Raw genomic sequence first — 12,825 nt, 5'->3', positions numbered from 1 at the left:
TAATACTTCATGCACAATTTGGTTGACCTAAGTGAAAGCGTACTCAGGTTATCGTATTTACACACACGCTGTCACACTCACAGACAGATACACAGATGTAATTCCAAAAATGGTATATTTGGTTAGGTCTAAACGTCAAAATTGAATTTTTGGACAATTAAAATACTTTCCCTACGAGAAAGTAAATCGGACTCAAGGAGGTCTAAAATGTTGAGATTCATCAAAATCTTGAGGCTGAATTTTTGGACGATTACAATACTTATCTATCTACTTTCCCTGTATTTCGTATACGAGAAAGTAAAAATGGTGGTTTCTGACTCAGGGAGGTCTAAAATGTCGAGATTCATCCAAATATCAAAATTTTATTTTTGAAGGGTTCCAGTACTTCCCCTATACTTCGTATACAAGAAAGTCAGGGAAGTCTAAAACGTTGAGATTCATCAAAATCTCGACATCGAATTTTTGGACGATTGCAATACTTTCCCTATACTTCGTATACGAGAAAGTAAAAACAGTACTGAATAGAGCTCGTCCTCTCAACCTCGACAAGAGAAAATTACAGTTTTCGTTTCAAGGTGTATTTAATGTTGAGCGTAGTGTCACAGAATTGTCACAATTCACAATACATGTGTTTATTTGCGTATTTATTTATTAGTGTCACAAATAATCCCCCACACCATAACATGCCAATGTGTGAGACAGATATTAGGACTGGAGACTCCAAACTGGCCCAGTATTTATGTGTGTCCCGTATCATCCATGGTTGGTCCCTACCACATGCTCAGCGCTCCTGGATATGCAGTCCTGAACTCGCTCCAGTAGGTTTGTGAATACACAGATGTATGTGCGCAAATTGAAGAGTTACAAGACAACCGACGTGAAAGTAACCGACTACAGGTTATGAAATTCAAGAAGAAAGCTCTGCATGACATGGAGCCCAAGATTGAATTGGCTGAAGCAAAAATACACCCAAGCCTGAAATCCAAAGCCTCGGCTGTTTTCTGCCTGCCTGTCACAACGAGAGGGGGAGAAGGAGGAATGCACAGCGCGCCTCACGCTCTCACGTCTTTTCATTTCAATTCTCGCCCTTCCGTGGTGGTCTCGTGGAGAGCGAGTCAGAGCCGTCTCATCTTCAGAGCAAACCTTTTCAATTTAGCACGTGCTTGTTCATATCATAGTAATGCCCGATGACTGTGACCTTATGATATGTTAGAAAGCAGCCTATTGTGAATTTTTAACCAGATTAGTCCACTTCAGTACAGGGCCGGATTAAGATGAAATTAGGCCTGATGCTGCAGCGTAATAAAGGCCTATTTTTTCTCGCCATTGGTGCCTTCGACACTCACCGTACACGCGCACTCAGACCGACCGAGGAGCCGTAATTGCTTGTGACACAGACAGCGCGCCTTTATTGAACATAAATAATAATAACGACACAGTATCGTAACAACTCGAGATTAACATCAAACATTCAATAGCAATTGTCTGAAAAGTGCACTTAATGCAGAAAACCTAACAATGAAATACACAAAATGTCGCAATTCTCAGAGTAAGGAAAAAATGAATTTGCAGAGACATCGGGTCAATGTGACTCAGTTCAGGCTCTTGAGGGTAAAAATTTGTCCACGATTTAAATTTTATAACCTGTCGAGGATTTTAAAAATTCTAAACATCCATGCCAGGCCCTTTACAGATAACCATTTAAATAGCCGTCGATTTTTACTGTACAACTAACTTTCAAGGTGAAACATTTACTACGTGGCACTTACCAAACAATAATAAAGTGGCAAGAATCCCTAAGATATTGCAAAAAACGCAGCTAAATTACTAAATATATTGTTTAACGTAAAATCGATAGCAGTAACTTGAAATCTTCAGTTAACAATAAACACAACGACGTTATTGTTACGTCACAGCACAAAGAACAATAGGAACTGTATAATAAGTAATGCTGTGTCTAGGGGTCCGAAAGTGGGACTCCAAATTTCATTCTAAGAATTATTTTGAGGTTCATATAGCAAAGGAAAACCTGTTCAGCTTCCGGAAAATTCTCGTCTGTTTTCATCTGGGCCTATTTCAGTAGCACCCACCTTACTCCGGCCCTGGTTCAGTAGCATGTGGGGGTCAGTTGTCCATCCTGGCAATGTTAGGTGCGATGCAAGAGTTAACCCTAGACAAGATGGCTCTTCACTCACTTATACACTCACTCAGGCAAATGTGGAGTCATCCATCAAAGTGGCATGTGCTCCTTTGAGCTGTGAGAGGAACACTCAGGCAGACATGAGGAGAACATTCAAGTCCCACACTGACAGCGACTGTCCCAGAATGTGACCTTGAGGTCAAAACACCATGTGCTGTGTCGCTGTTTGGCTTCCTTCCTTTCTTTCTCTCTCTTTAGTAATATTCCAAATGTTCTCATAAATAAACATGACAAACTCGAAGCGCTTATTCATCTGGACATCAAGTTAGAAGACAGGACAAATGTCTTATAGGAAAGCACACTGAGCACATCACCACCGCTCTCAGCTGAAGGAAGATGCGCATTCCGCTGTCTAGGGAACCACAGGGGTGTGAAGGCCACCATCAGCGACTGTTGTCATAATAGGGGCGTCACTTGTGTGATCACGGCGTGACCTCCGGGATTCCACTGTCAGGGAGGCGGCCAGCATACCTGATGAAATGGCTGACCCTGCTGCTGCATCAGTGGTGACCTGAATGCAGTTAATTTGGGATCATGAAAAAGCTTCTCTTGAACAATTAGGACTGCCACAGGAAGGTCATTGCAGTGCCCCTGGGGACAATGGTGTCAAACTGCGGCATCCCTAATGCATTCGAATGATTGCCTTACCAATGTTTGCCAGCGATGGAAAATGTCTTTTATATGTGAAGAGCAGGACATGACTGAAGTGTGTGGGTAGAGCCGGCCTGAGTTTGAGCTGTGTGTGCTCATGTTTTAGTATTTCACTTTGATTCTATCATATCAACTTGATATCATCACCAGTTACAGATTTTACTTTTCATGTTTCAAGTCTCAAGCTTTACATTTGTAAGCTTTACCATTAAATCTCACTGTCTGTGATCTGTCAATAAACATCTGGAGCGAGCACCTCATGTCCCTGTAGCTCCTCAAGCTTGAACTGAAAACTCTACAGTTGCAAAGATACATTTACATTTATTTTCTTAGCAGAAGCTTTTATCCAAAGTGAATTGCAAAAGAGCTCAGCATAATCGAGTCTGGGTGACTGTCTAGGAACAAGCGTTACAGGACAAGAGGACAAAATCGATCAGCCCAAGTGAAGAACGCAGAACAAAATACAAGAGAGTTACAAACATCTAAGAAAGAGATAATACAGCATGACTGTGTATGGTCACAACGTCTGTGCTCCATAAGTAGAAAAAGTCCATTTGGAATGAATATATTTTATATATATATATTATATTAATTATTTTATAACGAATACTATTTTATAATAATAATAATAATAATAATAATAATAATAATAATAATAATAATAATAATATAGCCATTAACTAACTAATAAGCCATTAACTACTATAAGCTAGATAGATAGATAGATAGATAGATAGATAGATAGATAGATAGATAGATATGAAAGGCACTATATAATAGATAGATAGATAGATAGATAGATAGATAGATAGATAGATAGATAGATAGATATCTATCTATCTTATAGTGCCTTTCATAGTGCCTTTCACATTATCTATCTATCTATCTATCTGTCTATCTATCTATCTATCTATCTATCTATTATATAGTGCCTTTTACATTATCTATCTATCTATTATAAAGTGCCTTTCACATCTATCTATCTATCTATCTATCTATCTATCTATCTATCTATCTATCTATCTATCTTTCAATCTTATAGTGCCTTTCACATTATCTATCTATCTATCTATTATATAGTGCCTTTCTATCTATCTATCTATTATATAGTGCCTTTCACATTATCTATCTATTATATAGTGCCTTTCTATCTATCTATCTATCTATCTATCTATCTATCTATCTATCTATCTATCTATCTATCTATCTATCTATCTATCTATCTTATAGTACCTTTCACATTATCTATCTATCTATTTATTATATAGTGCCTTTCATATCTATCTATCTATCTAGAACAAGCACATAAGTGTGCAGACTGGTGCAGTTTCATAAAGATGCCTGTTTAGTGGAGTGGGGGGATTGATGTGAAGCTCTCAGATCCCACGTTACATTGCAGTTCTCGCCATTGTGTCATTATCTCCCCGTCAGTCGAGACTTCATGCAGCTGATCAGGTGGACGTCTGCTCCCCTAACCAGAGAACAGGTGAGGCTTTACTGTCGCATGGCATGGCATTTGTGTGTGGAAATCATGACTTTATTTTTTATGCCTGAAAATAGCAGGAGCCCACCTATCAATGGATAGCAACTCTTGTTTGCACACAGTTTTACAAACATGACCTTTGACCTGCTTGGCTGGGACCACCTTTTTGACATTAGCTTTTGGAACAGCGCTCACTGTGATACTGGCACTGGGGAAGAAGTGGAGTGAAAACAGCAAAGCCCAATCCCGAGTTGTAAAGAACTCGTATTATCTTTCCCTTTCAGAAGCAGACACCCCGCAAGGCTTCCTGAAAAGGGCAAAGGTGGCTTTCAACACAGAGAGTACTAAAGCAGGCCAGCAGCGCTATCCACACGAAGAAAGAGATGCCATGAACACAGAAACCTCTAATTTCCCGACGACACTTGGGCCAAAGCTCCATTCTTACTTGTACTCAGATGTCCTCTCTAACCACCCACAAGCACCTCATGCTGATTTAAAAAAACTTTACTTGAGCCCTCCTGTTCTCGTCTCGTCTCCTTTTGTTTACACAGCAATCTGGCCCAACAACTGGCGATCTGGACTGTAAAGCACACTGTCACTGTAAGCAGGTCACTTCACCTGCTGCCTTTGCTTCATACACCACATAAACTAAAGAGAACTTTCCTGTAGATATCTGAAAGCTCATTTTAATGGTGCCTCTGGGTATAACCTTGTCTGGATTGCTTTCAAAGGCTCAGAAATAAAGACAGATTCACAGTTCATCGCTAAGCAAATAAAACTTGAGAAAACCCCAGTGGGGGAATCACTCACCGTTATCTTCAATGGTGAAGTAGAAGAGGTCACTGGTCGCATTGTCACCTTCACGCAGAACGTAACAGATTTTCATGTCATCGATGTCAGCTGTTGGCAGTGAGAGAAAGAGAGAGAAGGCAAAGTTACTCACGTAGAAGTTTGTGATGTGTTAGAAATACATGAGAGCAATTAAACTGTTGGTCTTGCATTTCATTTGATACAAAAGGTCTAGCAGTAGACCAGAACCGAGTAACCATCAGGTCAGACAGAGCAGGGATGAAACCAACAGCAGGCTGAAGACCACCTGGATCTTTAAAGGAACAAAAATCTACTGGCTTCTTAAAATCTGAATAAACCCTCAAGATAGATAGATAGATAGATAGATAGATAGATAGATAGATAGAAGTGAAAGGCACTATATGATGGATAGATAGATAGAAGTGAAAGGCACTATATGATAGATAGATAGATAGATAGATAGATAGATAGATAGATAGATAGATAGATAGATAGATAGATAATGTGAAAGGAACTATATAGTAGATAGATAGATAGATAGATAGAAGTTAAAGGTACTATAAGATAGATAGATAGATAGATAGATAGAGTGAAAGGCACTATATACAATACAATGATAGACAGATGTGAAAGGCGCTATAAGATAGATAGATAGACAGACAGACAGACAGATAGATAGATAGATAGATAGATGTGAAATGCGCTATATGATGTAGATAGGTAGATCATGTGAAAGGCACTATATAATAGATAGGTAGATAGATAGTTTATGTGAAAGGCACTATATAATAGATAGATAGATAGATAGATAGATAGATAGATAGATAGATAGATAGATAGATAATGTGAAAGGCTCTATACAATAGATAGATAAATAGATAAGATATGAAAGGCACCATATAGTAGATAGATAGATAGAAAGGCACTATATGAGTGACTACTATTAATAAATGCACTCTGTACCATACAATATATACATATCTAGGAAAGGCACTGCTTAACAAATATAATAGATAAGTAGATATAAAAGATACTCTATAGCTATGAAAGTCGTTGTATAATAAATGGATACATATGAAATGTGCTAAATACTATAATATAGCATTGTAATCTGAAATGAACTTATGAATTACATAATAGAAAATGCAATAAAGGTACTCTGTAACATGTAATAAATTGGTAGCTAAGAATGGCCCACTGTTTATCAAATATAGCTATAGCTATAAAAGGCATTGTATTATAAATGGAATGATATAAAATGTGCTATATAAAACGGTCTAGATATGGAAGGCACTATATAATAGAAGATCCGGTTGGATCAATACACAAATCCCTTTAGAATTTAATCAATGGAATTTGCAGTTGAATAAATAATACATAAATCATTTTTCTTTACACTATTTCCTTTTTTCCACTTTTCGTGAACAAATGCCATAGTTTCAAAACATGAACGTGATTAACTGGCCATTTTTGGGAGGATGAGGTTGAATAGAAATATTGCTGCCCTTTTTTAATAAGATACAATTCCTCCATCAGGCACTCAGTAAATGCATATCTGGCCCGGTTGGTCCCAAACTCTAACAATAACATGGTGGCTTCTGTCCCTAAGTTGTGCTATAAACCTACGAAGAAGCCTGAGGCCTACAGGGTGCCAGTCAATCCTGTTTAACTTGGTGTGTTCATTTCAGACTAACGCATTCAGGCAGGTCATGTCACATTCTGACAACGTTAGTGTGTAAGGCAGCATGGTGGGTAGGCGCTATATAAAAGTCGCCTTCATCTGTCACATTTTTTTAAAATCTCTTATTGTACTGGAATGCTCCATGGTTTGACATGGACTCACATCTCCATAATGGCGATGGACCCTTAGTAATCAGCTTTGACTTTGCACTTCATTCATATGTCAGGACCCCTTGTGCTAATACATCTCAGGCTATCTGACTCACCATATAAGACATGTCGGTTGCTTTAAATAGCACTAACCTTGGGAGAAAGTCTGCACACTGCCGTTCCCCAGAGCCATGTTGATAATGTAGCCGTGCAGAGGAGCTTCTGAGATGCGGTACTTTAGGAATTTATGTGGACTGTCGCGGTCTTCTGCCTTGAGAGCTTTGCTGGTGATGATGAAGCCAAGGTGCCCAGTGTGCAGATGTCTCAGTGTGGGTGCCCCCTTGTTGACAACTATCTGGGGGACTCCATTATCGACCGAGTTGATCTGAATGGTCATCATCTGAGGCTTCCGTGTCTCGAACACAGTGTCAGGGAAGACGTAAAATTCAGTGTGGGTGCCATCTGTGACGGTGAACGAGAAGCTGTCTTCGCTGCTCTCTGTGCCATCATGCTTGTAGCTAATGAGGTTCTCATTGAGATCTTGCTTAGTAAAGCTAGTGACAGCATGGCTTCCATTGTACAAGAGCTGACCGTGAACAGGCACCTGGGTAATGGTGAAACGTAATAGGTGGTCAGGTGTGTCCCGATCTTCAACAGTAAGCTCAAAAGGGGTGATCAGCTTCAGTTCACCCTCGTTAATGACCAAGTCATGAATGGTGAGGACCGGCTTTTTGTTATCCACATCTGTGATAGAAACTCTAAAGGTACGAAACACTGGGTTGTAGCCGTCAGTCACTTCAAACTCAAAGCTGTCCATCTTCACTTCATCATCAGAGGTGTGAATGTAGTAGACTTTGTTCCCGGCCAACTGCAACTGAGTGAAGGTTGTGATGGGAACACCGGGATCATCGGTGCACTCCAAGTGTCCACGGCTAGGCGCCCGAGTGATACTGAAGCTTAGGTGTTCATCTGGACTGTTGATATCGGTGGTGCTCAATAGGTCTGTGGTAAGAGTGACTTTACCTCCTTCTTTGAGAGTAACGCCCTTGTTAATGACATCGGGGAAGACCATGTCTATGCTGCCAATGCTGATATAAAAGTATCTGTCAATCAAAGGATTGATGCCATCTGTGACATCAAACTTAACCAGATCCCTCACACCTTCTTGGCCGGTGTGAACATATTGTATAAGCCCTTGGTCTATGTCGTCTTGAGTAAAGTTCATTCCAATCGTGATGTTGCCGACCAGTTCACCTAATTTGGTGGTACGCTGGAGGTAACCTTGTCCAGGTCCGTAACGGATGATATAAACAAGAGATTTGTCTTCCGAGTCGAGATCTGTTGCTTTTAACACTCGATTTGTTATTACCTTCGTTTCACCAATTTCAACCTCGAGCCCATCGTTGATGGTCATCCTTGGAGTCTCGTCATCGACGGGGATAATCATGATCAACACTTTTTTCTCGACGGTATGTTTGCCATCCGTCAGTCGGACCTCGAAACTGTCTTCTTTGGTTTCGGAATCGTCGTGTTCGTACACGATATTGGAAGCTTCTTTGATCTGCTCGAGGCTAAAGTTTTGAACTGGCACGGTTCCCGTGGTCAACTGTTGCACGATGTTGCCATGCTTGGGTGGTTTAATGATTTCAAACTCCAGGTCATCTCCTGGAATGTCAGCATCAGCGGCGTTTAGAATTGGAGTGTCAATGACCAGGCTCATTCCCTCCATCACGATGAATTCACGGACAAAAATCTCTGGCTTCTCGTCGTTGGTTGGAATAATGACTATGGGGAAAAACTGGCGCTGGGAGAAGTTAATGCCGTCGGAGCAGCGGAATGTTAGTCTGTCTTCGACCGGTTCTACCCCTTTGTGGATGCTCTGCACGTAATAAATGTGGCCGAGGCGAATATCTTTGATGCTGAATGCAGTAATTGCAGTTCCCACTCTGGACTTTTCAGAACCAGGTGCTGGTGAAATATTTTCGATGTATCCCGATGTGGATTGAACAATGATGGTGCATAAAATGTCATCATTTTCGGTGTCGACATCTTCAGCGTTGATGTTTTCCAGTGTTATGACATTCTTGTCACCTTCAAGCACCGTAAACTGGACGCCCACAGTTACGACTGGAGCAACGCTGTCAACTGGAAGTATAGTTACGTGCACTCGCACACCCTGAACTTTGTTGCCACCCACGACCCATTCGTCGGACATGTCTGAAATGGTGAGATTAAAGGAATCGTACTTCTTGACTGGTCCGATCTCTCCGCTCGTGTGGGCGTACACCACAACTCCATTGATGATGTCTTGCTGTGTGAACCTTTCCGTGGGCAAACCGTTTACGAGAATTTCTCCGAGCCTGGGTGGTTCCTCCACAATAAAGGTGAGCATTAAGTCATCCGTGTCCTCATCTCTTCCCTGAATCACATTGGTGGTGATTTCAGTCGCTCCGTTCTCCAAGACATCAATGGACGAGCCCAGTAAGCCAGAGGGCAACATGATTGTGGGAATTTCATCATCCACTGGTTTGACTGTTACCCGGATAATGATTGGGACCTCATGGAACCCATCGCTAACATCAAGTTTTATGGTGTCACTTGTTGATTCTTCGCCACTGTGGACATACACGACACGGCTATTTTCAATATCTTCCAGCGTAAATCGTTCTCCTATCGACATTTGCACGCTGAAATATTGAAGCACGCCGAACTTTGGAGCCTGGGTAAGCGTGAAGGTGATCTTGTCTTCATCAGTGTCCTGGTCCGTTGCATCCAACTCATTCTTGGATATTGTAAAGCTGTTCCTTTCCAAGACAGTAAACCCTGTGTTGGTAATCTCAGGAGGCTTATTATCCACAGGCTGTAAAAATATTGTAAAAGTGCCGTCCACCGAGTTCCCAGCGGTATCCTCGACCTTTAAAATGAATTGCACCACTCTGGAGGTAATGCCCAGCTCGTGATCTGGGGGCTTGTATGCCACTTTATGATGGTTAACCTGAGCCTGCGTGAATTCTGTGATGACGGTGGTGGGGTTCTCTGTCAGGACTATCTCACCGAATGCAACCGGGTTGTTTTCATCGGTATCTGTAGGAGGTCTGATGATGGTGAACTTCAGATCTCTATCATCAGAGTCCAAGTCAGTGTAACGCAGATACTTTTTTCGAAAGTACGTCAGCTCATACTCCTTGACAGTCATGTGCAGAGAAGTTCCGGGGTAAAGTTCTGGAGGAAGATCGTCCACTGGATGGATTTTAATGGTGAATATGTGCTCTCCGGATTGATTGGGAGGGTCATTGTCATCTTGGACTCGAAACGTGAAGTGATCCATGACGGTGGTGGTGCTATGAGGTCCAATGTGGCGATAGAACAGTTTCCCGTCTAGGATGTCCTGCTGAAACCACTCAGTTACCACCTTCTCAAACATTTCATCTGTCTCGCTGAATTTCCAGGCGGACACATCAGCCGGTTGTTCAGCTTGACGTAAGATAAGTTCTCCTATGGTGGAGAAGGGGGCCTCCACGATGAACTTAATAGTAGAATCCTCCGAGTCGATATCGGTGGCACTCAGAATGAAGGGAGAGATTTGCATGATTTCATTCTTGAAGAGCACAAGCCCAGTGTTGGCATTTATGATTGGCGGCTCATCATCGGTGGGGACAATGGTGATCGGAAACAAGAACTCCACATCATGATTACCATCGGTCATGCGGAAAATGATATTGTCACTGTAGGTATCACTGCCATCATGCTGGTAGACCACAAGGCCCGCGTCTAAATCTGCAGGGGTGAAATACTTCCGCCGTGCACCCAAGACCGTCAGCTCTCCGTGCTTCAGGCCGTCAATGACTGTGATTTTAACGTCTTCCAAATTGTCCTCATCGCTGATTTCCAGGTTTTGGATGCTGGACAGCACCCGAGATTGCCCTTCAAACAACAACTGCCCGGTGTTTTTTGTGGCCACCGGAGCTAAAGTGTTCATCGGCTTGACGACAATCATAAAAGCAAAGGGATCTGAAACGGCCCCTTCGGAGTCAATGACCTCAAACTCAATCTGGATAATCCTCTCCACATCCGAATCCTCGGATGGAGGCTTATAGGCAATCTTCAGGTCTCTAATGTCTCTCTGATAGAACGATGTAATTGCAAGATTCTGGTCGTCGGTATTGATGATGTATCCCTGCTGATCATTTAGCGGAGACGTAATGTTAAAAATGAGGTCCCCAGCATCAGACTCCACATCCTCGGCTGCTAGCATGTCACTAGTAATGGCTGTCATGACAAACTGGTCAATTTCCATCATCATCATGGCCACAAAGCTGGGCTTAGGTGGTGTGTTTTCGGCCCCCTCTTTGATTCTAACCATTATCTGGAAGTACTCCTGCTTAACTGGAACACCTTCCTTGTCAAAAAGCTCCACCAGCATGGGGATATAGTCTTTATTTGGAGAGCTGGTGCTGGCCGTGTGCTTATAGCGAATGTCACGGTTAACAAAAGCATCACAGTCTATCATCTGGCCATTAGAGGTATAATTTAAAAGCTTTCCATACCTTGGTAGGCCTCCTGTATTCATGAGGGTGGTCACCTTACACGATTCTTTGTTGCGGTCATAGGCAAAATCAAGCACCTTCTTTTCAATAGGATTGCTGACTCCGTTTAGCTTATCCACAACCAAAGGCATGTTGCGGGTTAAGATCTCCTGTTGCTGAAAGACGACCTCCACTTCCAGCATGAACGGGATAATCGTGGTGTCTGTCTGGGAGTCGTACCTCAGCTGCAGCCTCACTCTGTCCTTGTTCGGGCTTCTTGATCCAAAGTGAGTGTATTTGACTTCTTCTGCACCAAAAGCACAGGGGAACTTCTTAGGCGAAAGTATGCCGGGTCTCTGGGCCAGTGGGTCATTCTCCAGAACTGTTATGTAGCATTTGTCTCCAGGCTGCACCTCTGTCACAAGATCGTGGACTGGGTCCAAAAAGACAGATCTGCCAAATGCCACTCTTACTCCATTATTTGCCACCAGGATCGAATCAGAGTTGGGTCCCGGTCGGGGTCCAGCCAGAAAGGCAGGCTCAAATTCCTGCGCACTTACTCTGCAGAGGCTCAAAGTGCCCAGCAATGACAGACATTGCAGAAGCCACCGTGCATGATGCCATCCAGTCTTTTGCAGACAACCAGCCATTTCAGGTGCCAGTCGTCCTCCTCAGCTATGTGCCTTTAAATCCAAATTGGTTTAAACTCCGGACCTCTCCCAGGTAGGAATAAACGGAAAAAGTGCAAAGAGCCAGAATTGCTGCACTGCCTCCTCTCCGATGGGGACACACGCTTGGATAAGAGTGGCAGCCTGCCTGCAGGTAATACTTAAATGAGACCCGGTGACAGCCCATGGCCCCACCCTCCGACAGATTGAACGTGCCCCTCGGAGGGGGATATCCTATCAAAAACTAAATTAAAGAAAAGGGATTGAAGACCACACCCCCCAGCGCCTCGGAAAGCCAGCCTACTTTGTAAACCACCCTTAGCAGGACCCCCCGCCCCCCACCCTTAGCAGTCCCTGTGATGTAAGACGAGAAAATCGACTCATTTAGACCGGGGCTCTCGGCGAAATCACAGCGCGTTCTGTAAGAGGGAGCGTGAGCCACAGAAAGAAACTAAAAAAGTACACGGAGATCGCCGCTCTCAAAGTCCACTGTGCCTCCCATCATTCCGAAAGTCACCAGTCCAGAGAAAGGCTAACTAGCACGAGAGACGAGCGCGTCCTGGAGCCTGCAATCGGGCAAGATCGAGCGGAACAATCCACGCTCTGCGCGGAAGACTCTATGATCGGACTGTACTTCTAATTAAACATTGACACCTA

The 12,825-nt window shown here is 42.7% G+C and overlaps 1 protein-coding gene across 1 annotated transcript in view; it reads right to left on the bottom strand.

Moving 5' to 3' along the window:
• The window catches only part of frem3 (Fras1 related extracellular matrix 3), a 205,632-nt gene extending 193,345 nt beyond the window's left edge, over positions 1-12,287 (bottom strand). The window contains exons 1-2 of the mRNA XM_039750203.1: positions 7,128-12,287; positions 5,145-5,234 (exon numbers count right to left, since the gene is read on the bottom strand). Coding sequence (XP_039606137.1) covers positions 5,145-5,234; positions 7,128-12,150 — 5,113 coding nt within the window. The 5' untranslated portion in view covers positions 12,151-12,287. The remainder of the gene's footprint in view (positions 1-5,144; positions 5,235-7,127) is intronic.
• Between the last annotated feature and the right edge of the window lie 538 nt (positions 12,288-12,825).

The sequence above is a fragment of the Polypterus senegalus genome, chromosome 4 (genome assembly GCF_016835505.1).
Source record: "Polypterus senegalus isolate Bchr_013 chromosome 4, ASM1683550v1, whole genome shotgun sequence".
NCBI lineage: Eukaryota > Metazoa > Chordata > Cladistia > Polypteriformes > Polypteridae > Polypterus > Polypterus senegalus.
This window is presented reverse-complemented; position numbering and strand designations above follow the sequence as displayed.